General features: G+C 42.9%; 1 protein-coding gene across 2 annotated transcripts in view; it reads right to left on the minus strand.

Moving 5' to 3' along the window:
• Window positions 1–737: 737 nt before the first annotated feature.
• Window positions 738–26,146, minus strand: part of clcnk (chloride channel K) — a 45,395-nt gene continuing 19,986 nt past the window's right edge. Inside the window, exons 7-19 of one of the 2 annotated variants that reach the window (XM_067970527.1) lie at window positions 24,906–25,031; window positions 20,880–20,964; window positions 19,702–19,803; window positions 17,744–17,828; window positions 15,936–16,109; window positions 15,641–15,710; window positions 14,851–14,961; window positions 14,150–14,363; window positions 13,691–13,824; window positions 11,018–11,115; window positions 9,329–9,412; window positions 2,164–2,250; window positions 738–1,070 (exon numbers count right to left, since the gene is read on the minus strand). In XM_067970527.1, the coding sequence (XP_067826628.1) occupies window positions 1,017–1,070; window positions 2,164–2,250; window positions 9,329–9,412; window positions 11,018–11,115; window positions 13,691–13,824; window positions 14,150–14,363; window positions 14,851–14,961; window positions 15,641–15,710; window positions 15,936–16,109; window positions 17,744–17,828; window positions 19,702–19,803; window positions 20,880–20,964; window positions 24,906–25,031 (1,424 nt within the window). In that variant the 3' untranslated portion in view covers window positions 738–1,016. The remainder of the gene's footprint in view (window positions 1,071–2,163; window positions 2,251–9,328; window positions 9,413–11,017; window positions 11,116–13,690; window positions 13,825–14,149; window positions 14,364–14,850; window positions 14,962–15,640; window positions 15,711–15,935; window positions 16,110–17,743; window positions 17,829–19,701; window positions 19,804–20,879; window positions 20,965–24,905; window positions 25,032–26,146) is intronic. The other variant, XM_067970528.1, reaches the window with a different exon arrangement.

The raw sequence follows: 26,146 nt of genomic DNA on the forward strand, positions 1-26,146 counted from the left end.
ATTGTATTAAGAATAGAACCATAGAAAGAACCATAGAAAAGATACAGCACAGAAAGGGGCCATTCAGCCCATCGTGTCTGCGCTGGCTCAAAGAACAACCAGGTGCCCATTCCAATCCCACCTTCCAGCACCCGGTCCGTAGTCCTGCAGCTTACAGCGCTTTAGGTGCAGGTCCAGGTACTTTTTAAAAGAGTTGAGGGTCCCTGCCTCTACCACCAATTCAGGCAGCGAATTCCATACACCCACCACCCTTGGGTTGCTCCTATCCTGAAGTTGCTCCTATCCTGAATACATGGTACTGACATTATAGCCTGTGAATCTTACACTGTGTAGTACCATACTTAACAAGCTTTGGGTGAAATTTCACGAATATTAGATGACACTCTGAAGGATATATCCCCTGGTTATGATCTCTCTCAGCCAAATGTTAGTGGTGATGCCTTTCCACTAATTTACAAACCCATCTCGAGTTCTTGCTCTTGTGGTGGAGGATGAAATAACTTGGATAACAGTGGGTGAAACAGTCACACGGTCCCTTTTTGCTTGGGCCAGGGTAGAACATAATTTCTTGAACACTTCTGACTTCTCCAGTATACAGTGCATTTTTCATAAGTCACTCCAAAATGCCCCTTCCTTTATACAGCAGATATTTCTTAAGAGAACAATACAATACGAGATTTCATCTTACAATTCAATTATTACAGTCTCCCCAAGCAGGAATCAGAGTAAGTGACCCATCTGTTTCTTATTATTTAATTTTTAAAAACATTTTATATAGTTATATAGTTCACGATAAAATGGATCACAAACAATTTGCCGTAGGAATTTCAGCTTTCGTAAAATATTTTGGAATGTAGGGGGCTTATTTTAAGTGCATTGTGACGACACACAAACCTTAATGTGTTTGCTGATATTGGTGCAGGAGCTTATGATGTGACATATCATGGTAAAAAGAAAATACGAGTGAGTCTGCACAATGACACATAAAATGACACATATTTCCTCTTCTGTAATATTTACAGCTTGACTGGGATGCGACCATTGGCCAGGTCTTCAATCACTTTCTTCAGCTGATAAAGAGCACAGAGGTATTAGTTACTGTAGCCCACAGCACAACCAATAACATACAGTACTACTCAGTAGTTGATCTCAATTTACAAGCAATATCACAATCTCAAGCGAACACCATAAAGGATGCTGATATACCAAGGAAAATGCTGTTATGATATGGAATTGATGGTGTTTAATATGATCTCCTACTCCTGTGTTGTATAAAGTACCAGGTCCTGGCTAGTTTAGATATCAGAATATTTGATAGTCTACTGTCTGTTTGATATAAACTACTGCTGTAGAGACTTTGTGAAGTCTTGACACAAGATACAAATAAACCTTTAGCTGGAGAAAGCCAGCAGAATGGCACAGGTCCTGGGGCTTTATATAACATAGTAGCAGGTCATGTACAGCACCACATATCCATAAAGTTTCTTCATATGCGTGCTCAGAATGTGGTTTCTCCAAAGTCAGTCATGCTTACTTATACTCTTAAGGATATGTGGAGCAATGAAAAAGAAAGCTTTGCATGCAACAGAACAATCCTTGGTGCTTAGTGTATACCACAAACAATGGATAAACCGGTAAAAGCATATTTATAAACCTGTTGAACTATCTGACATGTGTAACAACCAAAAACAGAAAAATCAATTTGTTTATTAGATCAATAATTTTGCCTGCTGTTCTAGTCTCACAGACACTACTGGTGTGTGTGCAAATTGAGTCTGTTAAATCAATTAAAACACTAACCCACTGTCTATTAAATTGTTAGCAAATTGTTACCACATCTTACAGCACCTGTTCTCAAATACCCCCGTTCTGATGGCCATAATTCAGATTATGGTCTACACTAGGAAATGTGCAAGCTACATTGGAGCAAGTTCACTTGTTTTTTGGTGTGTACTGCGTTAATCTACTTACAAGCATCTCACCCCTCCCCATGCAGCCATGTTTATGCAAATCGGTGTTCTAAAGCTTAATGCTCCCTGCCCATGTCTGCACCCATACCAGTCTGCACACAAGAATAAAATTGGTGCTAAATATTTTGAATTAATATATGATTATCTTTTTTCCTAATGTAGTCCCAGACTATTATTTCTATTTATGTCTTACCTCATTCCTGGTTACAAAACCAACCACCTTCCCTGCAGAGCTAACAAACACGTGCTGAAGGACAAGAAGATCGAAGAGTTTGTGGGCCTGAAAATAAATTACACTTTTTAATGATATTTCTCAAAACAATTTCACTGCAATTCCAATTTATTATTCCTGCAGGTGCTGCCTGGCAGTTCAGAGATAGAAACGGTTGACTGATTGCAAACTATTTAACACATTATTGAATGGCACTATCTCTGTGTTGTCACTAACAGTAATAACTTGCATTTATCACATCAGTATGTCTGAAAGTACTTCGCACAATGAATTACTTATAAAGTGGAGTGACAGTTATTTGTAGACAAATGCAGCAACCATTCTGCACCAAGAATAGCCCACAAACAGCAATGAGATAAATGATCAGTTAATCATTTTTTGGTGGTGTTGATTGAGTGGGGAAGGCTAGCCAGGATGCCAGGAAAACACGTTGCTCTTCTTCAAATAATGCCACCTGAACAGGTAGATAGTGCCTTATCTCATCTAAAGGACAGCAGCTCCAACAATGCTCCAGCAATCCTTCAGTACTGCACTAGAGTGTCAACTTCAATTGTGTTCTCAAACACCCTACTATCTACTCCGAGACAAGTGGGCAACCAACTGAGCTAAGCTGCAAAACAGTATTTGACAGTGTATAAGCAATTTGTCTCAACACCTCTGCCCCGGCCCATCAGCAGCACCAAAAATGGCTTATGATGTGTCACCATTGATGGTGGTTCCCTATCATGTGGATGCACCATTAATTGATTAAAAAAGGATTGTGGTGACGTTGGTTTTGGCTGCCATTCTCAAACTTCATGACAAAAATGTAAATTTAACAGCATAAGACTTTTATCCATGACAACATAGGGTCTTAAATGGAATTGTGGAGTTTTGATTTCTTGTTTCTTTTTAACAATGCATGTTCATTTTGTGCCACAAACTAACACTGTTAAGAATCATTATTATCAGCATGAGTGATAGTAGCTGTCATAGAATCTTGCCCAAGCAACTGAGTTTTTGTTTACAGTGAGATTGAATTACAACAAAACTAGTGACTCTCATTCTGAATGAGACAGACTAGCTCTGGGGTACTGAGTCTAAATTACAATCTTTGAACATTTGCCATTTGTTTTCAGCAGAGGGAGAATGGCTAGAGCCTTAGACTATTGTTGTTTACTGCACTAACAACATTTCAAACAAAGGTGAACAAACTACTATTTGGGGTCATAGGGGGTGATTCCACAATCCATGTCCCTAGTAGACAGAAAATAGGTATCAAAACATGGACTGCACACCCACAATTTCCCGAAATGGTCTCATTGTCAAGGACCATTCCTGGCTCGGAGCCCTGGATCATGGAATCAGCCATACCATATTATATCTTAGAGGGTATGTGTTTTTAGCTGAGCATCATAGAGTACAGTTCCACAGGCACTGGTAACCATCCATTTCTTTCTTCATGTGAGGCCATTCTTCATATGAATTTAGACAGTGAATGTTGGTAGGCTATACTTCAGATCATAATCTGTCCTCACCAGTAGGGGCATTGGAGAGTTATCACTGAATGCTCAATGATGATCTCTGGCTGACTTTTCCACTCCCTAGGCCAGGGACTCCTGAGACTATTTCTAGCACCCTCGCAATTTCTCTGGCTGAAATCGTCTAAATCAGCGTAGATCAGGTACTGAATCTGGGACCTTCCTGGTCTCTACCACAAGGTAAATCTACTCACTGAGCCAGAAGAGGAGCCTAAGACCAGACTCTATGGGCTCGATTTTCCAGTGAAGTAGTGGGTGCATTGGTTACGAGGGGGTGGGGGGGGGGGCTCCGAAAATCATGGAAATCCTGAGCGGGTTCGAAACCTGGCTCCAACCCGCAGATTTAGGGGTTCCCCATTGATGCATCTGGGTGCGCGCACGCCTCCTGAATGAGGAAGTCCCACCGGCAATTAAAGCTGGCGGGATGATAGCTAAGACACTTATTTAGATACTTAAAGTACTTAATTTTGTCCACATTAAGGCAGGGGTCCAATTTTGAAACATCCCCAGAGTGTTTCCCATGCTGTGGGAAACACTCCACATTCTGCCAGACGTATTTCAGTCAGCAGCCAGTGGGACATTCAAATGCTTGTTTGACAGATGGGGAGAAAGGGTGAATTCTTGCAGCAAGGAATTCAGTTCTTTCACACAAACTTTTGGCTGCAAGATCTTTGTATTTTCACTGAAAATTCTTGCTTTAGACTCACAATTCTTCTGTTCACACATATTTAACAGCTTTTCAGACCCCCTCAAGTTCACACCATCAGGATGGGGGAGCACCATGGCTGCATTCACCACTACATCCGAGGATGAGCAACATCACCAGCCTCGCCAGGCACGGCGTGCACTTCCGCTACTTGCAGCTCCACAGCACAGTGCTGCACCACAGGCACCTGCACAAGAGCACAGAGGGCTTGAGGAGGCCCCATCCACATCAGCCACCCACATGGAGGAGCAGGAGGAAGCCATGGGCAGAGCAGCGGCTCACCTGGCTGCTCATGAGGCCAGGGGGTCACTGATATGTGAACAGTTCTCCTAACATCAGAAAGTGGGAACAGTCCAGTCGTCACACCACCTAGAACGAGCAGTGCCCACACCAGGCCGCTCACCCCTCCCTGCACAAAACAGTCCTGCAACTACACATACACCCACTGTAAAGTGACCCAATGAGTGGCATCATGTGTCGCCGTTCATGGTGATCCTCATGAAAGGGCTCTATCACAAAAGCCAGTCAAGAATGGGCAAGACGTGGCAGCCATGGTGACAATCAAAAAATTTAATGTCACTTTAACAAAAACTAAATATAAATGAAAAACATGACAATCTGTCAAACATCCTTGTGCATACCCTTCGTGCTCACAAAACCTTTGCCTTTCTCTTCTGACTATGTCTATATGGTGCATTGCTTGTGGCTGCAGCAGAAGTAGTGGCAGGTTGCTTTTGTTCATGCCCTGACTGCTTAGATGCTTTGGGGCTACGCCCTCTGGGTTTTGGAGCTTGTGAGGTCCCCTCCAAAGACTGCTTCACCTCTGCCTGTGCAGGGGTAGACTCGTCCACTGGAGAGGAGGCAGCATTGCGGGTACTGGTTGAGAGGGGGGGCAACGGGTGAGACATGGGAGCGCTTTGAGTGGCGTCCCCACTTCCACGTCCCCTTTCGCCATCATCCCTCTCCTGGACCAGGCCCACATCACTCCTACCACCCTGCTGGAGAACAGTTTGAAGGACATGTATGATGCCTTGGAAGCCCAGTTGTAAAGGTTCTGTCTGCCTGTTTAAGGCGGCAGAATGTTTCTCACCCTGAGTCCAAAAGGCCGTTTTTATGGCCTGAAAGGACTCATTTGTGAGCCGTGCTTGAAGCTCAATGGAGGCTAGTCTTCTCTCCATCGGAGACATTCCCGCACTTACCTGTGACACTATCTCAGAGAGTTGCTCATGTACCTGTGCCACCATTCCACTCATGCAGGAGTTGGACTCCTCCATCCTCTGCACTATTGTGGAGACTGCGCGTGGCACCTGTTCCAGTACCTCGCAAATGTGCTGCTGTCCCTCGATCATTCTCCTTTTAAAGGATGGCCCCCAGGGTTCCGCATCTGCGTCCAGCTGAGCAGAGCCTGGAGAGGAGTGCTCTCACCGACTTGGACTCTCCGCAGCTGCCCCTACCACCAGTGTCTGCTCGTGCTCACATGTGTGTGGTACCTCACCAAGTGCCAACCCAACTAACTGAGGACTAGGACCCAGTGAGGTGTGAGTATCTGCGCTGGTGGATGGCTCGCTGAGATGTGACAGTGCACCCTCAGAGGCCGGCAGATCCTCTGAGGAATCGCCCTCTGCCATCACAGCGGTCACTGAAGGCCCTGTGAGAGAACAGAAGGCAATATTAAGCATGATCACAGATGTGTCATGTTGCGATGAGCATACTGAGGTGCTGAAGATGGCAAGGCACGTTAACAACATTCATCACACACAGTTTGAATTGATAAGTTGTGTCACCAGACGTTTGTGGGGTGCCAGTCTCAGTGTCCCCGACGGACAGGCACTCGAGGGTTTGGCTGAGCTCCAGAGCCTCCTGCTCTGCGTCTGTAAGGGCAGTTATTTGTTGCCGCCCCCCCCCCCCCCCCCCCCCGGTCCTCACCCTCTCCCAAGCATTTTGTGCTCTCTTCTTCTAGAAGGGGAGAAAGAACAAACATGTGAATGAGTGATGGTGAAGTGGCCAACCGATGAATGCATTGGTTTGGGTGAGGCTGACTGTGAAAGAGATGCATCAGAGGGTGAGTATGAGACAGAGCCATGAGATTGGATGAGGATTGGATTGAATGGTAGTGGTGGGGTGAGTAATGGGGAGGTGAGGAAGTGCAGGTAAGTTGAGAATGAGCCTTAAGTGGGTGTGGGGAGTGATATGATAGAGTAGTGTTGGTAGTGCAGAATGAGTTGGGGGTGGGGGCGGTGATGTGGAAGACGGAATGTAGGAGAATGAGTACGTGTGCTCACTTTGACTGACCTAGTTATCCTGCATTGGATCCATGAGCACGAGATGTTGCTGCTGCTGGTGACCTCCTCTGCCACCTCGAGCCAGGCCTTCTTGGTGGCAGAGGCAGGCCACCTCCTCCCGTCCGCCGGGTAAAACAAATCCCTCCTCCTCCTCATCCCATCCAGTAGCAACTGGAGTGAGGCATCGTTGAATCTTGTAGCAGCCTTGCCCATGTGCTGCTCCATTGTGCTCTGTGGGTGTTTGCTCCAGGAAAAGCCATTGGAGCAATGGCCCTTTAGATAGAGCTCCTCCAGCTGACAGTCTGTGATGCGGGTGCGCAGTCTGCCCGCTGCGCAGCTTTCAGACGGCAAACCCGGAAGCCACATTAAGTGGCACCGATTGAATCGCGGTTGCGTGGGAAATGGACATTTTTTATTGCTTGGGCTACCCATGTGCCCATTCCCCCCCCCCCCACCCCCGTTGCCATCCCACCTCTACTCTAATATCAGGGCCTACGCTCTGGTGGGGGGGGAAAGGGCTGTGACTAGAATTATCAAAACAAGTAGATTTTTTTTTAAAAGCTGCTTTTTATCTCCAACTTTTTACTTTTCTTTACCTGATACCATAGTTCCATTTTAAACTTCATCTGAATTTTGAACTTGTATCAGCAGTATTCCAAAATGGCCAGGTTACTCATAGTCTGCTGGATTGAAATGTTAGGAGCTCTGGGCTTTGAGCTCATGCCTGCAGCATTGTGTGGCAATCAGGTCACTCACGCGCTGCTGAACTGAAATGTCAAGAGACCTGGCATCCAGTCCCTTTGCCCACAGCACTGTGAAGCAGAACTGCTGGGATTTAAATGGTGAGACAGATCAGGAATTGGAATTCATGCTTACATTTCCACGAAGCAGTCGGGCATCTCATATATTCCTGGATTTGAGTGTCAGACAGACAGCCGCTGGGACTCAAATCCTGATCCTCTTTATTTCTGTCTGTCTGTTGTTCGTTTTGTTTAAACAGTGAATTCCAATGACACATTCTGGAAGTTGGCTTGGAGAAAGTACTGACTTGAAGAGTCAGGAAACTGAATTACACTCACAGTTGAAATGATCACATTGCTGAAGATCACTGGGTTAATAACTGAATCCATATTCACATCAATGATCCCTAATTCCGAGTCCCACAATCCACTGTCATAAGTGCAACTAACTCTTATACCTTAGTTCTTCTGGGTTGTCAATAGGATTAGTTATCCAGTAGCTCTCATGACTTGCATCTCACTCTAGTCTGCCTAAGTGAAGATATCAGGCAAAAGAATTGAGTAATAATATATTTAGTTAACACACTATCGTGGATTTTTCAATTGGTGTTATTTTAATGTCAACATTAACCCCTTCAAAATTAATATGGATTAATACGTCATTAATGTAACGCCGATCAGAAAATCTAGCTTTTATGTCTTTTCACCTTTGTTCTAGGTTATAATCCTGCTGTGACTGATGAGATGCAAATCTTACTTCTCTCTGCTAGCAGTAAGGATCTTATTTGGAATGAGTCTTGGCAGTTTTAACTAAGTTGGTAGTGGTCACAGATCCACACCATGAAACTTCCTATACTTCAGCACCAATCAGCGTTACACTGGAAATCTTACTCAAAGAGGCTGCAGTGGCTGGCATGAAAATTTACACTGATGCATTAATGCATGCTGTTAGGTCAGAGTAGGGGAACATTACTTTGTATCTAACCCAAGCTATATCTGACCTGAGACTGCTTGATGTTGGCACTGGGTTCCAGAAAATGGAAGAAAGTATTCCATTCCCCAGCGCTGATATTGTTTATCTTGATATGTATTTATAAAAAATTCAGAAAATGTCAGGCAGCTCCTATGATCTCACACTAACACTCAGCTTCTTACATTGAAATGTTGTTTTGCTCTTTGGACTTGCTTGCAGCATTGTGAAATATCAGATGGCTCACAGTTCCTTGGGTGGAAATGTCAGACAACAGGCTCAAAGCACTTAACCCTCTGCCATAGCATTTTGCAGCATTCCTCACCCCATATGACTTCTAGAGGATTTATGTAAACTCCACAAGCTATATCATCAGCTTCATTCAGTTGGCAGCACTCGTGCCTCTGAGTCAGAAAGTTGCAGATTAAAACACCACTCCAGGACTTGTGTGCAAGATCTAGACAGACAACCTAGTGCAGTACTAAGGTACTGTTCTACAGCTGAGACACTAAGTTGATGTCCTGTCTACCTGTTCAAGCGGTGATAAAAATCCCATGGCACCATGTGAAGAGGACAAAGTTCTCCTGGCCAATATTCCTCCCTCGACCCACACTACCCAAAATAGATAAACTGATTATTTGTCTAATTGCTGCTTATGGGATCTTGCTGTGTGCCTACGTAACTGTCACTGTTTACACGTGAAGTGCTTTGAGATATATTTATGAGAAATATGATCAGATATTAGATTAATCTGTCTTTCTTTTTTCTATTAATAGTGCTAAAAATTAGGGTTAAACTTTGACTTTCCCCCAGAATTAATATAATTAAAATCTGAACATGCATATATCTTGATACTGAGTATCACAACCATTGTCCACCTAGTCCACCCCATCCCTTTATTCATTTACCTGGTGTAATGAGGTGCTTGGAGACAGCTGGAAAGTTACTGGATCAATGTGGCATTTTTCCTGAAGGTTTATATCCATTTCTTTCTGCAAAAAAAAAACATTTCATACCAAGGTGTTCTCATAGAGATAATAATGACAATCACGTCTTTGGGGATAATAGGTGAAGGAATTTAATGGGCCCGTTTTTCCTGTTCCTGTGTCTAGGCTTATTGCCTGAGTGTAGTGCATAGAGGAAAGTCGGGCGAAGAGGAACACATGCCCATGAGGGAGCCCAAATGATTCTCCACCTATTGATTTAAATGGTTGGAAAATTCCTTATGGGAGTGCGCTGTTTCCCTTCCAATTTTGCTGTATGCACTGTGCCAAGGGGATCAAATAAGCCCAGATACAGGAAAATCAGCCCCACAATGTTTCTTAAAGTAGGGGATCAACACTTGTGATGTGGTGTGGGAGGGAAGTCCCTGATAAAATCACCATACATTGTCTATGGATTGAGCAGGGTTGATTGGCTAAATAGCTTTTCATCACTCTAGACTTTCTAACATTCTTCTTCCTATTTTAGCAATTCTACATCAATTCAACAACTCATTCAGAGCATTCTGTTCAAAATCCTTCTTCCACGTATCCTACTATAAATCCACTGGAATTCTATACAATGAGTGAATTGAATTGGGTTTGGTCCATTGAAATTCTATAGAATGAGAGCAACTAAAAAGGCAATTAGTATACTAGCTTGCATTAAGTATGCATTTGTTCATGGTTTTTAACTCAGTATTTTCATTCCGTTTTTTAAAATTACAATTTAACAAAAGAATTCCCCAGTGAAGCAGGATACAAAGGTATCTTCAGTTGGGTCTCATGGTCAAGGCTGGAGAGGTGATAGTCATATATTGCTATCATCCCTTCATCCTCGGTAAACTTCCAAGTATCAGTATTAACCAGGTTAGGTTGTTATCCTGTTCTAGTACTAACTAGGTTAGCTTCTCATCCTGTACATTTGCCTACATAGCAACAGTCACTGTAATTCAAGAGAAATTCATTGCATGTGAAGTTTTAAGATGTTTCTGAGAGACATGATAAAGTGCAATATGAATGTGAGTCTTTATTTTTTCTTTCTTCCAGTAAGAACAAGTTATTTTTGAACCTATTGATCTGCTTTGGAATCAGAGACTCAGAAACTGGGACAAAAATAAATATAAATCTTAATCATAAGACTACACAAGAAAGCCATAGATCATGTAGGATCAAACACGTCACACATAACATTGTAAATCTTGATTTGTTTCAGGCTGTGTAGCATACAAATGAGGTAGAAACACAGCCAGACTCAGTCTGAGGCTTCAGGGGGCTACCTTAGATCTTTGTATCCAAGAATGGACATAAAAAGCAGCAGCCCGGATCTGGGGACTTTCCACCTCAAACAAATCAAAAAGGAGGATTTTTTTAAAGTAAAGAATAATAATTGATCTGCTGGAAAGCCTCCAGTCCTGATAGAGTCAGTCACTGCACTTGATAGGTTTTTTTAGCATTTTAGTCTGAGATGCCAACACACAGAGTCAAACCTCCCTTATAATGTGTGCAATTGCTGAGTCCAGATAAAGGCATCTCCGATCTGTGCTCAATCATGATTAGGAATCAAATGTTGTTTTTTTACAATACAGTCTATTATTTCCTCAGCAGTTTGCTTACCAGCTGTATTTTGTCTTTGTGGCCTTTCTCTTCTCCTTGAGTCTGAAGGAATTTGGTAAGTTCATTCCTTTGAACTGACCCCACAAGCACCATGGATTCTGTTAACAGGAACAGAATCTCTGCTTACTCTCAAGGATTAAATGCCTTTTGATGCACTCATGTTGCATAGCAATGACAGAAAGGGTTCTCTAAAATCTTCCACATTAGAAATGTAAAGTAAAATTAAAGAAAACATCAGAAATACAAAATATCGCTCCCGTTTTCTGAATAAGTTGGGAAACTGTCAGTTCTAAATTCTTATTTCTACAACACGTAAGAATTTTCAGGAACAGGACAAAGTTAATTATGCCCAATAAATCTATCCTATTTTCACAGAACCCCCCCACCCCCCTTCCCCAATCTCCTCTCTACTTCATATCTTAAAACTTAGTCTTACTTCAATTCCATGTAAAATATTAGAATCAGGAGTGACCTTAAGGAGTATCTGTACAACAACCTACTAAACAGCAGTCAACATGGCTTTAGAATAAGGAAGATCCTGCCTGACCAACTACCTTGATTTCTTTGAGGAAGTGACAATTCACAGGACAGTGGTAAACCTTATGACATTGTTTACTTAGGCTCCCAAAAGGCATTTGATAAAGTTCAACACACAAGTTGACTACTTAAGTTCAAAGATGTGATAAAACTTGAGAAAGGTAGAAAACAATGGGTACTGGCTAGAAGAGTAATGTTGGGGGTGGAGGGAAATATTGAGTGGGGAGCAGCAGGATATCACGTTGGGACCACTACTGATTTATATTAACGACTTGGGTTCATAAACTTAATGCAAATTGGTCAGATTTACAGACGATATCAAACTAGGAAAGAGCAGTGGAGTTGAAGGAGACAGCCCGGAAATTACAGAATGAGTTAAACAAATTATATGAGCGGGCTGAACAGTGACAGATGAAATTTAATGCAGACAAATGTAAAGTACGGCATGTAGGAAGGATAGATGGGTAACATACATACTCCAGGAATGGTACTGAAATAGCTAAGGATAAAGTTGATAAGAGACCTTAGCAGACTCGACGCTAAACATGTCTAACCAATACAGAACAGCAATAAACAAAGCCAATTGGATGTTGAACTACATAGCCAAAACAATAGAATACAAGTCAAAGTAAGTCATGATCATGCTCTGGTCAGACCACAAATTAAGTAGTGTCCAATTCTGGTTGCCAAGAAACAAGGAGGTATTCAAGCACTGGAGGAAGTACAGAGAAGAGCCACAAGGCTGATCCCTAGTGTCAGGGGTCTGAATTATGAGGAAATCATGGAGAGGCATGGGCTTTTCAGCCTGGAAAGGAGGTGTCTGAAAGGTGATCTTATGGAGGTATATAAGATGGTAAATAGTATAGAACAAGTTAATCAGTAGCATTACTTTAAATTAAACTGTAGGTGTAGGACAAGGGGACACAGACTCAAACTAATAAAAGGTAATTTTAGGACTGATATCAGTAAGTTCTTCTTCATGGAGAGTGATCTTTTGAGCCCATTTTTACTGTCTGCTTTAATGTACTTCCCTGGGAAAATATTCCTGAGATGAGACAGTTGTCCTGTGAGGGAAGATTAAAGTAGAATGGGCCTATTCTCTCTGGAGTTTAGAAGAATGAAAGGTGATCTCATTGAAACATATAAGATTCTGAGGGGGCTTGACAGGGTAGATACTGAGAAGTTGTTTCCTCTGGCTGGAGAGTCTAGAACTAGGGAGCACAGTCTCAGGATGAGGGATCAGCCATTTAAGACTGAGATGAGGAGGAATTTCTTCACTCAGAGGGTTGTGAAACTTTGGAATTCTCTACCCCAGAGGACTTTGGATGCTGAGTCATAGAGAATAATCAAGACTGAGATAGATAGATTTTTGGACTCAAGGGGAATCAAGGGATATGGAGATTGGGCTAGAAAGTGGAGTTGAGGCCAAGATCAGCCATGATCTTATTGAATGGTGGAGCCAGCTCGAGGGGCCGTATGGCCTACTCCTGTTCCTATTTCTTATGTTCTTACATTCCACAACTCAATTACCTTCTGGTGAAAAAGTTCTCTGACCTCCCTTCCTACTCTTAACTTCCTTATTTTTAATATTTAACTCTGATATTTGAATCCTTCACCAGAGTAAACAATTTGTTGAATCAATTTTGTCAATCCCCATCACAATCCAAAAGACTTCAAATAGGTCACCCCAAAGTCTCTTCTTTTCCAAAGAAAGCAAACCCAGCTTCCTTAACTTTTCCTCATAATTTAAATTCCTGATACCTGGAAAGCACCTTTTTCCCTCACTTTTGTGCCCTCTCAAGCATAATAATATTCCTTCTGTGATTAGGTGAACAGATCTGAACACAGTATTCCATAAGGGGTCTGACTAATGCCTTATTCAGCATCGATGCACCCTCTTTAGTTTTGCACCAGCCCTTGAAAGCTAGAACATTTCAACTGAAGCATGGATGCACTAATCACTAAATCATGAACAGAAGATTAACAGGAATCTTCCCCAATAGTGTGTTTCAGAGTTGTGTTATTCAAAGGTACCAGTCACAAATTCAAACCACCACAAATCCATAATGAAAGTCTGTCCTGGGCAGTTTAGGTTAGTGTTTCTTATTGAAGGGAAGTTTGCATAATTCTAGTTACCTGCATTCTCTACAACAGGATATACAGCATCAGAACTTGAGGTCATCAGTTGCAGGATATCAATGTAGCTGAAACTTTTGTCCAAACATGTGATATTGGTATTCATGAACTCTTCCACTGTCACACTGTAAGAGCTGAAGAATAGATCAATGCTATCTAACTATAACAGGAAGATTAAGCCTAAGGATGATTCACTAAAGGTCACAGGATGAAGCTACAAGGTAATAAGTGATAAATATTTGTTGTGTGGATGTCTAACGAGTACATGTGAGAAGGAACATCTCAAAAAGGACCACATTGGCTGATCTGGTTCAGAACACAATAAAAAAGATGTATAAAGTTTGAAAGTTTTAGTCTTTGGTTATCACACCTACCATAACCCACCTCACTTACCATTACCTACCACACCCATCAGACATCTCAAGCCACCAACCTACTGACATTAGGAGTGATACATACCCAATGTCACTACTTCGTATCTTGGGTAAATATGGCAGCTTCTTTACAATGATGGCTCCATCGTAGAAGGAAGGTTGGAATTTCTGTGCTATGGCATTTGCTATCAGCACAGCTAGTAGAACAGGTAAGAAATGTGCCATCTGTCCCGTGAGCTCGAATACCAACAGCGCAGTGGACAATGTATGAGTCACAGCTCCAGAGAACGCTGCTGCTCCTGCCAAGACCAAAAGATTTACTTCGTATTCTTTATGAGTTTATTGAAGAGAAAGGCTACAACATCATATAATGATTTATCGAGACGGATATTTCACAGCTTGAAAAGATGCATCTAAGGGTGTGAGACTAGCAAAGACCTGGGTGCCCATAATGACCAACCGTGCTAAATAAGAGATTGTGACAGAAAGGCTGTACATGTTAGCAAGGAATAAGCAGAGAAAGGGGTGACAGTGCACCCTACACGTCATCCAAGAGGATCACAGTTCATCAGTGCAGGCCTTGGCTCCTAGTATTGTAGGCAAATCTCCTGGCTGGGCTGCTCCAGACAGGGCAATAGACCAGTGCATTTAGCAGGCTTGCCTGCAATGCCAGAAGTCAGGTTGGTACAAGTGATCTGCAATCCTTTAGGACAGATCAAGAGATTTGTAAGGTAAACTGGCAATATAGTAGCATGTTTAGGAAATGCATTAGCAGCACATACTTGCCTGCAAGGGCATATCCCCCTGGGATTATCGGGTTCAAAACTCCTTCTGACTTGATGCCATTAGGAAATATAAGAGCCATAACCTCTCCTACTAAACGACCTATAACAGCACCTACATAATGCAAAGCACACGAGTTAAGTGTCAGGGCTTTATAAACCATTACTTATTCAACAAAGTTAATCACAGATTTAAAGTTCTCCTGTGACAGGCTTTACATGCTCCCCATGTATAGCCATTCTGAAGCAGGCTCCGTGTACTCGATTTATAATCAATCCGGAGGGAGGCTCGACATCTCTCTGTCTATAATTAACCCTGAGGGCAGGCTGTACATCCTCTTGTTTATAGCCACCTAGGGAGAGACTACACACCCTTCTTTTCTATAACCAAATCATCATCTGTTCATCACTAGTGACATTTGCATCTCCACAGCAGAAGTGTCTCCAGAGATGGGGGAGGGTTTCACTTCAGATTGCATGTGAAGAGGAGACGCTCATTCCAGGCTGCTGCCAGATGTGAAAGAGGGGTAAACCGTGTGATACACACTGTACTGTCACAAATCATCAGATTGCATGATCATGTCCTGATCACAAGTGGTGCAGGATGACTAAGTTTTAGCTGAACCAATTCATTCTACTTCAGAGTTGTAAATGCAGTAAATATTTATCAAGAAAGGTACAGGTTCAAATTCATGTGGTTTTGTTCAAGCTAACTACTGATTTTAAAGCACAGCTCTGCTCTATGCATTTAGTGCACACCTCAACTCGGATGAAGATTTGTTTCTAGAACTTACCGTATATAAGCACAGGCATGAAGTATCCAGCTGGCATTGGCATTGTGGTCGCAAGAATCAGCATCCAAAACTGGAGACAAAGGAGAAATAATGCAGAATCAGTCTCGCACTAAACCTCTAACTGGTTTTGTTTCCTGTTATTTGTGCATGTCCATGTGTGGAGGCCATTCATAAATGCAATGAATCACACACGTTTGACTGTGTCCCTGGGCATTGAATCACTAAAACTTATTTTGGGTCAGCAATTAATGACATGTGGAGCATTTTAATGCTGGGAGTAAAAGCCACACCTTACCTTCATAAACAAGAAGAACAGGAGCGTGCCATAAAAAGTGAAGGTTGGGTGGCACCATTCAATCCAGAGATTGTCAGGGTCTACTCTTGCATGGATGTTAAATGTTGCATTCTGAGAAAGCACACCCCAGGACCGGTGATCAAAGAGTGAGGAGAGAAGTTCCTTCATGGTGAGCTGCACAGGGGCAACAATACATTCAGAGATTATCCTTTCTACACAAAAGTTGTTTCGTCAGATTCCTTTTATAGAATTAGAACAACATTCTTACACACTTTAGGAAGGATGTCAAAGCCTTAGAGGATGCAAAAGAGATTTACTAAAATGGTACCAGGGATAAGGAGCTTCAGTTATGTGGAGAGACTGGAGAAGCTGGGATTGTTCTCCTTAGAGTAGAGAAGATTAAGAGGAGATTTGATAGAGGTATTCAAAATCGTGAATGGTTTTGATAGAGTAAATAAGGAGAAACTGTTTCCAATGGTAGAAGGGTCGGTAACCAGAGGGCACAGAGTTAAGGTGACTGGCAAAAGGACCAGAGGCGACATGAGGAAACATATTTTTATACAGCGAGTTGTTATGATCTGGAATGCACTGCCTGAAAGGGTGGTGGAACCAGATTCAATAACAACTTTCAAAAGGAAATTGGATAAATACTTGAAGGGGAAAAAAATTATAGGGTTATGGGGAAAGAGCAGGGGAATGGGACTACTTGGATAGCCCTACCAAACAGCTAGCATGGGCCCGATGGACCGAATGGCCTCCTTCTGAGCTATATCATACTATGATACCATGAACGTGAAAGTTAGACCATTCCGCGTGTGGGACAGATAAACTCTTATTTAGTTTTTTTTCTTTAATGTTGTCCCCTTCACTCTAAAGCCGTTGACTCCCTCACCGAAGTATGGTTCAACAGGTGCTAATGCCCCACCAATACCATTCCCAAGATGTCACTGTTCGTGTGAGAACCTTGACAGTAATTGCCAGCAAGCTATGGAGGATATCACAACTGAGTTCAATCCTGTCCTCACCTGCTGATCACACACAAGCACGTCCAGTAGGGATCATTGTATGTGGATCAGGTGAGGGAACCATGGGTGATTTCCCTCTTCCTAACCCAGGGGTGCTGAGACCCACTGTAGTGCCCCTACTGCCTCTCCAACTGAGGTCAGCTAACACAGCCGACTGGAATCGAACCTGGGATCTTCTTGTATGGCTCAGTGACAGAGACTTTACCTCTGAGATATTGGCACAGCTGGACAGATAAGAGTTGAGTTGGAAGGCAGAAGTGGCACTGGGTCCATAAATTGGCAATCTCCAAGGCAGGAGAGTACAGATTTGGATAGATCATTGAGTCACAGACTGAACAAAAAGTGAGCAAAATGCAACTACTAATGCCAGAACCCTTTCTATGGTACAGGCTCAATGCATTTTTTGTTCCACTATTTATTTGCCAACATCATGGCATCTGGTGAGAAGCAGGCAGCATCTGTGTTTGGCACTACAGATTAAAGATAGTTCTTTTTCAGTTCCATACCACCTGACCCAGTGGGCAGAGGATACCCATATTTTCTGGTAGACCAGTAACAACTATGTGTCAGGTAGTACGTGTCTCTGATAGACCAGTACCACGTGTGTCTCGGAGTCTTTATCAATCTAGTTGGTATATGGGTTTCCCTCATTGTCAAGTGGGGATGCCATCTCTGGCTGAGACAACCTGAATTTAAGTAGCAGCTCTATTCTATACATTACCTGGAAGTGACACTGAAGCTGGATACAAAGTTAAAAAATGCTTCATGTTCATAAATACTTACCCTGCATGCCATAAATTGCCCTAGACTGGCAGGGAAGGTGATGGAGGCCAAGAGTAAGGCCACAAGTCCAGAGTACACTGCCTTCCTATTGATAGAAAAATATTAGGATATCAGCCAATATTTCATTCATTAATCTAAAAAGTCTGAACAATTACATCACAAACTAGCTCAACCAAACACCTGATTCAGTAACTTTCATGATAATGGTCTAAGTATAGAGAAAGGGATGTCTGATCTGTCAGTGAACATTTTCAGCAGAATGAGTAAATCTGCTTGCACTGCGGCTATCTATTAACGAACACTGAAAGACAATAGGCTGATCCCTCACTGTAGATTTGTCTGGAAACATTTCAAGTTTCGATTTCATACAGTTTACTCAAGATAGCCCTCCAGCTGATCCAGGACATAATTCCAATGGACTCCCTCACTTCTTATTCAACAATGTAGCATATACATGTGCAATCTATTCCAGTACAGAATGGAAATCTTGTTTGTCATGCACTGTACACTGAGATTTGGCAATCCATTGTTTATTTCACCTAAAGGCATTTGGAAAAATTCAAACTCAATTTTTCTAACATCAACACTTTACTGCAAAGGATCATTTATATATTTATTAGATTGTACAATGTAGCTTTAATTGAGATTCATTTGCAGAAAAAAATGATTAAAATGCCTGAGTTACGATATTGGAAACCTAAGGTTTCACAAGAATTTTTATGAAAAGGAAATGACGATTAGATGCAACAAGTCTTTTTCATAGATTATATCCTCGGTTTTGTATCTAGAGGCATAGAATATAAAAGCAAAGGAATAATGTTGAACTTGTACAAGAACTTATTTAAATCGCAGTTGGAATATTGGGTACAGTTTTGGGTACCTCATTGTAGGAAAGAGTGGAAATCGTGCAGCTTTGATTCAACAGGATGTTACCAAAGATAAATCATTACAATTATGACAAGAGATGCGGGAAGTTAGAGCTTGTTCATTAGAGCTCAAGATTAAGAAATGATTGATAGAGGTTTTCAAGGTTATGAATGGTTATGATAAGGTAAATAGTCATGATGTGGAGATGCCGGTGATGGACTGGGGTTGACAAATGTAAGGAATCTTACAACACCAGGTTATAGTCCAACTGTTTATATATCCAACAGTTGGACTATAACCTGGTGTTGTAAGATTCCTTACAAAGGTAAATAGTGATAGATTGTTTCCACTGATTGGTGACCTGACAATAAGAGAGCATAAACTTAAGATAATCACAGAAAGAATTAACTGGTAGGTTAGGAAAAAATTCTTTATACAGAGGGTGGTTAGAATGTAGAATTCTCTAATGCAAACTGTTGTTTAAGCAGTCAAAACTCTTAAAAGGGATGGTTGCTTGAAAATTGGAATTTGAAACTGTATGGAGAGTGAGCGGGAGAGTGGGATTAGACTAGGTAGCTCGTGGAGAAAAACACTGGGGCAGGCTTGATAGTCTAGATGGCCTGTTACTGTGCTGCAACATTCCATGATTCTATAATGTGCTATTTACCCACTTCCTTACCATATCTGTCAATCTTTGGTCTCTCTAGAAACACATCCAGGGGATTAGTAGTGCGCTGGCTCACTCATTTGCATAGAATTACTTTGTGTGCTACTCTAAAACTCATTAACCCATTTATTTATTTTAAACAGTTTAATGGCTATGTTAAAATACAGAGGAATTTTACATAAATACATTAACTATTATGCTTCCACAGAAAATGAAGTCCCCTAATTGCATTTTGAAGCTATTTATACTGTCCATTTCAATGGCCTTCCAACTTATTCTACAACTCTATTACTCTTTGGCTGAAAATAGTTGTAAATGACTTCACACTTTTTCTACATCTCTAGAAATATTATCAGGACCAATCTTCATATCTATTATCAATTTTCATTCCATGAAAACTGTAAAAATTGTATTCTGATCTTACTCTGTTGCCATAAGTTTTAGGATGACAGCATTTCTCTTGATGTATCCCAGTAGCCAGCGCTGACAGAAGAGGTAGACACAACTCAGCATCCCACAGATGATCCTAACCTCACCAATAGAGATGAAGAAGTTATTTTCTAAACTAAACAATGAAAGTAATATTTCAGATAGAAAAACTGTGCTACATATAATCAGACAGTGTGCCAGTTCCAGGCACCCACTTCAGTCTCACTGACCATCAGAGTGGAGCAAACTCACAGTGTTTACATTCTTAACGATGACCAACAACCTACTAATAACAGTGTCAACCCTAGTATGATACTGTCAGCACCTGAGTGTATCACACCTGTCCTGAGTGTGGTATCGTCAGTACCTTACTTTGTCACACCTGTCCTGAATAAGATACTACCAGTATCTGAATGTGTCACTTCTGTCCTGAGTGTGATACTGTCAGTCATTATCTGTCCCGAGTGTGACAATGTGAATAAAAAAGAACAAAAAGTTTTATTTCCAGCTCCAGCTTGAAAAGCAGATAATGGACCAACAAATAGGTCCAAATCTGAGCAACAAAAAGAAAGAGCAATTTCTGGATGTGAGGGCCCTGTGTTTGCAACTGCATAAAGGCCAGTGGTTCAGAAAGGTTTTTTCTTTGGTTGTGCTGAGATTACTACTAATGTATTTGTCATGCCTTTTTTGTTTTCACTGGGAGAAGTGCATCATTTTGATCTCAGAACTGTTATGTGCAAGTGACAGCATAATGTTTTCAACACAGTTTAACATGATTGCACTTGCGTTTACAAACAAAGATGTGCTGCAGATTTATTCATGAAGACATGTGCCTCTTGAAGAAAGCTTGAGAATAGTTATTAACTTATTTTCTTTGGGTCTGATCCAGTCTTTTGCTAATATTAATTTTTACTCTACCATCCAGTAAAGGTTCAGTATTAGTTCACCCTAACACATAAGCTTTACTGCATCACGCTGTAAAAATGAATGGCACTCTAGGTGCCCATGTAATAGTGCATAGTTAATGCTATCCTAAATGATCTGTGTGACAGCTTGTGCGCCACTCGGAAAGGGCATGATGCTGTGTGTAAGATGCTGCAGCTGCCAGTGATTTAATTCCCATCACATCTTTTAAATAGATACACATGAGAAAAAGCTGCAAAGACACCTCACCCAAGGATGATAAAGATTAATGTTTCTGGCAAATCGAACGGGAAGTCAACTTTGAATTTTGTCTTGAAAAGAGCAATGATAGTTTCTGCAGGGAAAAGAAAAAATGAAAATTAGGAAAGAATTTTAACCTTGAAGGAAAAATCTGGAGCAGGCAGTGATTCGATTTGCTTTCCATGGAGCTGGGACAATCTTCTGGTTTTGCTTCTCTCCAATTTTCCTGTCTTCCTTCCCCTCCTGCAGAAACTGATTCCCTCACGGGGATATAATTCCACATGCAGTGGTACCTCAGTGAAGTGGACATTGTTTGCACGTGAGCATTGACAGTGAGTCTGGGCAGGCTATCCAACTGTGGAGGACATCACAGCCAAACCGAATCGTGCCCTCGCCCAGCATCTGATCACATGCTCAGCAATAATAATCAGGAGCTGGAACTCTGCCTGGCTGTCTCTCCCCCAGGACCCCTACTGCTGTCTTTAAGGACATTAACCCGCTCAGCATGTACTATTCATCCGGGTTTAGCACTGATCTAAGGATTACTGTTACTATATAAAAAAAGAAGTTAAAAGACTTTTAAAAGTGATTGAAGGAGCAGATTTTTACTTGTTTAAAATGCATTAGTGATGGATTCATGCAACGTTCCACAGCTGCACAAATCAAGAAGTGAACATTTTAATCCTGATCCGACCTGGATTTTGTGAGATTAACAAAGGGAAAGATTTCAAAGTATCACCAAAGCAGTGACAAAACTGAATACTACAGAGTATCTGTGTGACAGCATGGATATAACAGCTATTGGCGGGTATATCAAAGTGGAGTGGGACAGATACCAGCTGGGCGTACATAGGGCATACGAAGCATATGACCCGCAGCAGGTAATACACAAGGCTGCAGGTGTATGCCACAAAATAAGCCATCTGGGTATAACAAAGGAGGAGACTCAAGCTCACGGGATGTTTGTGACTGAGGTGTGTCACTTAGTCCCCAAAAACGTAAAAGGACAATGAAACATTTGCAATGCACCATTTGGCAATGAAGGTCACCACTTCCCTCAACTTTTATGCCACAGGGACCTTTCAGGCACCCACAGGGTGCATCTTAGGAGTCACGGGGGTAGATTTTTGGGCCCGGAGTCTGCGTTGCGCAACCAGCGCGCATCGGAAGCTAGACGCCCGAGGATCCATGGAAATAGGTCCTCAGGCATCATCACCATACAAGGCACGAGCTGCCGGCGCTGATCGCACCTTAGCGGCAGCGAACCTCAATTAGATCCCGGAATGGGGGTTTGGAGTGGGCTACACGGGGCGGGGGGTGGTGATCATGACTCCTCTGGCTCCACAAGATGGGTGTTTTAAACAAAAGAAGAATTTCACTTACCTGGAGTTGGCAGCCGCAGGGGCCACTGGAGAATCCTGAGTGAGGCAGATCCGACACCTGTCCCCCTCATTGCCAACTAATTTCTTGGTGGGGACCTTCAACAGGCATTAGGCCCCTAATTTACATATTCAAGGGGCCTAACACATTTTTTATGCCTCTGACTGGGACACCTAAAAAAACGGCCCCACAAAAAAAAGGGGGACCAATGCCTGTACAGATTGAGCACAGACCGTCCCACTGCTAAAATTCTTTGCATCCGTTTTACATCCAAAAAATTGGTGCAACACATACCAATCTCTACCTCATCAACCCTCACTCATTGCAGGAGGCCACTCTGTCACTTTGGACAAAGTTTGGCCTCCACCATCCTCCTCCTAACAACAAAATTCACCAACTTGCACACTTACCCCGGCGTCCAGACACATGTACCTACCTTGCGGACCCCCTCAGATGTACATCTTCCAGATGGGGGCCGCCGTAGGTGCAGTCATGACCTCCTCGGAGGGCGAACAGCATCACCAGCCTCGCCGTCCACCTCTGACACGTGGAGCTCCACAACACAGTGCTGTGACACATCCACCTGCACAGCAGGAGGGAGAGCAACTGCAGAGAGATGCGTCGCAGAGGGCACTACCCTCGCCACAGGGTCCACAGACCGAGGGGCTCAGCTTCCTGGACCTCTCCGAGCAGCAGTGCACACGGAGGCTCAGAGTCACTCGACATGTAGTCGTGGACATCTTTAGCCTCCTTCATGCTGAGCTGCTCCCGGCTGGCCAGAGCACCATCTTCTTACCTGTTGCTGTCAAAGTTACCACTGCCCTCAACAACTTCTCCTCCACATCCTTCCAGGGTGCCACCGGGGACATCGCCGACGTCTCTCAGTCGTCTGCACAAAAGAGCCCTGCAAATACACCTACACACACTCTGCAGTGACACAATAGGTGGCATCAGATGTGGGTCTTCATTGTGATCCTCCTGAAAGGGCATTATTGCACAAACCAGACAAGATTCGCAAAGACATGACAGACGTAGTGGTGCCAATATAATATATATTGTAAGTTGCTCAGAAATTAAATACAAATTAAAAACCATGACATACCCTCAAACACCCTTGTGCATCCCCTTCATGCTCATGACACGTTTGCCTTATGCTGCCTACTGCACATATGTGATGCATGCCCTGTGGCTGCAGCACAGTTAGTGGCAGGTTGAGTGAGGCTGACCGTGAAAGAGATGCACCAGAGGGTGAGTATGAGATAGAGCCATGAGATTGTATGAGGATTGGGTTGAGTGGTAGTGGCGGGATGAGTACTGGCGAGGTGAGTAAGTGCAGGTAAGATGAGAATGAGGTTTGAGTGGGTGTGAGTGGTGATGTGACAGAGTAGTGTTGGCAGTGCAGAAGGAGATGTGGGGTGGGGGCGGTGATGTGGCAGACGGAGTGTAGGGGAATGAGTAAGTGTACTCACTTTGGCTGACCTACTTAGGTCATTGCAGCGCCTCCTGCACTGTATGCAGGTAGGCGATATGTTGGTGGTGCAGGTGACCCCCTCTGCCACCTTGAGCCAGGCCTTCCTGGTGGCAGAGGCAGGCCGCTTCCTCCCGCCTGCCGGGGGGGAAGATCTCTGTCCTCCCCCTCCTCCTCACCCCATCTAATGATACCTGGAGTGAGGCATCATTAAACAGGGAGCAGCCTTCCCCCTGGGCTGCTCCATGCTGTAATTTTTTCTATTTGTTGCAGCATCTGTCAGTGGAGGACTGCCCCTTTAAATAGAGCTCCTCCAGCTGACAGAGCTTACTGCGCATGCGCAGTCCGCCCGACGCGCAGATCGGCAGTGGGGAACCCGGAAGACAAGGTAAGTGGATCCAATCAGCCTGCGACTGCGCACGGGGCAGACTGATTTCACCGGGCGCGTTACCCATGCGCCCAATCGACCCCCCCATTGCGAACCCGCCGCCATGGTAATATCGGGCCCATTATCTCAATGCTGGATGGCTGAAAAGCCAATTGGTAAGTTGCAGGGGATTCTGTAACTTACCCTGTTAACGCTGCATCAGTGCTCGGAGTGTCTGTTTCTAAAGTCGCTGTGGGCTCTGTGCTTTCATGGGCAATGCCTACTGTCACTTGTCCAGGTTTACATGATGGCCCACAGCAGTTGCTTCTTGCTATTCCACACATGATACTCATGGGGAGCATCTTCTCACAATAGGTATTTACGAGGTTTTATCATCCTCCACTATTAATTTTCTCCATGGTTGAAATCAAGCACTCACTGGGGGTAATTTTGACTTTGGACAATATTTTGGGAGAGATGTATAACAGGTGGCTGATCCGACATCACCCATTTTACACTATCGACAAAAGTCAAAATTATCCCCATTATATGAGGAATCAACGTGATGTACCTGCCTCCTGAATTACTATCTTAAGTCACTGACCTTTGCATTTACAACTGGATAAATATTTCAATCCTGTCTCACTTGCCAATTTATGAACTGAAGGATATTTCCAAATCTGAGGCCATCGTGTGTTTTTCATATTTAACCTGTCACTATCAACAGAACATTAGCAAAATGGAGAATTCTGGTGGATGTGGTGTAGAGATTTGTAGCCCTCACAGACAATGTGGTGAAAAGGCATAATGTGGTGTTTACCGTGCTCATTGTTGAAAACTGCAAGAAGTCGGAACATGAATGCGCCGCAGGTAGCAGCGAAGAAGCCTCTCCAATAGTTACGCACCGCAAAATGAGATGACATCACCTCCACACTGAACAGGACACCTAAAAAAAAGCACAGATTACGGTTCAATACAGGGATCATAGGCTAGGAGTAGTTTATTACTGTACTGATGTACTGCAAGGATCAGTGACCCTAACACTGATAGTGTATCAATGTCCAGGTCACTCACTGACATTAACGTTTTGAACATTATGGTTTAAATAAGGGCCCCATGTATTGCTTTAAATTCTAACATTTATTGTTAGCCTCTTCCCTGGAAGTAGATTTGCACAGCTGAAGATTCCAGCTAACAGCAATGAATTTTAAAGATTCAACTGGGAGTATTGACATTATTTCAATATAACAAATCAGGTATAGCTTTTTTAACACTAGTTTTTATTTCCATTTTCATTCATTTGCCCCCATTTTCTAAGGTATAGCTCTATAGTTCCTCACCCAAGTGGTCATTCTTCATGTATGAGCCCAGACAGTCAATGTGGGCAGGTGTTACAAGTATGGGGTCTTGCCTTAGATATTCTCTTGGGTACAGCAGGGCTAGTAACTGCCGAAAGTGGTCTGAGCGTCTTATGTTTAGGAGTGTGCCTGTACTGCCCAATATCTAACTATACAATATTGTAACCCAAGGTGTAACAACAGTTATGCCCCTTGTGATCTGAACTGAGTATTCATGTCTGTCACAGGTGAGGTTCTTCAATCTTCTTGAAGGTGGACTGAGAAAACACTTGGTACAAAGAGGCCAGATTCCAAATTGTTAAACTATTTTACTTTGCAACATGTGAACATACAGAGCAACAGTTGTAACTGGATTCACTAATTTCAATCAGTACAACTTGTCTTTGCACAATAATACAAATTAATGAATGTGCTGCATTTCCCCACATCAGTAGGTTGTCTTACTTGACTTAAACAAAATAACTCCTAACTAGTTTCATATATTCTCCTTCTGAGCCCGGTGAAAGCTTAGCCTTGCAGCTTTCTGTTTTAAAACCTGACTGACTTTGCAGCCTTTTGCCGGGCCTGACTGACTGCCTATGTCTCTGGGATCAAATTTAAATCCTCTGCGGGTTTCAGGTGGGCGGGGGCAGGACGAGTGTAAAACGCACTCGCAGATCTAAGTTTGAGGCCTGGGGCATTTTAACTCCCAGGCCTCATCTGC

Source organism: Heptranchias perlo, chromosome 32 (assembly GCF_035084215.1).
Source record: "Heptranchias perlo isolate sHepPer1 chromosome 32, sHepPer1.hap1, whole genome shotgun sequence".
NCBI classification, from domain to species: Eukaryota; Metazoa; Chordata; class Chondrichthyes; order Hexanchiformes; family Hexanchidae; genus Heptranchias; species Heptranchias perlo.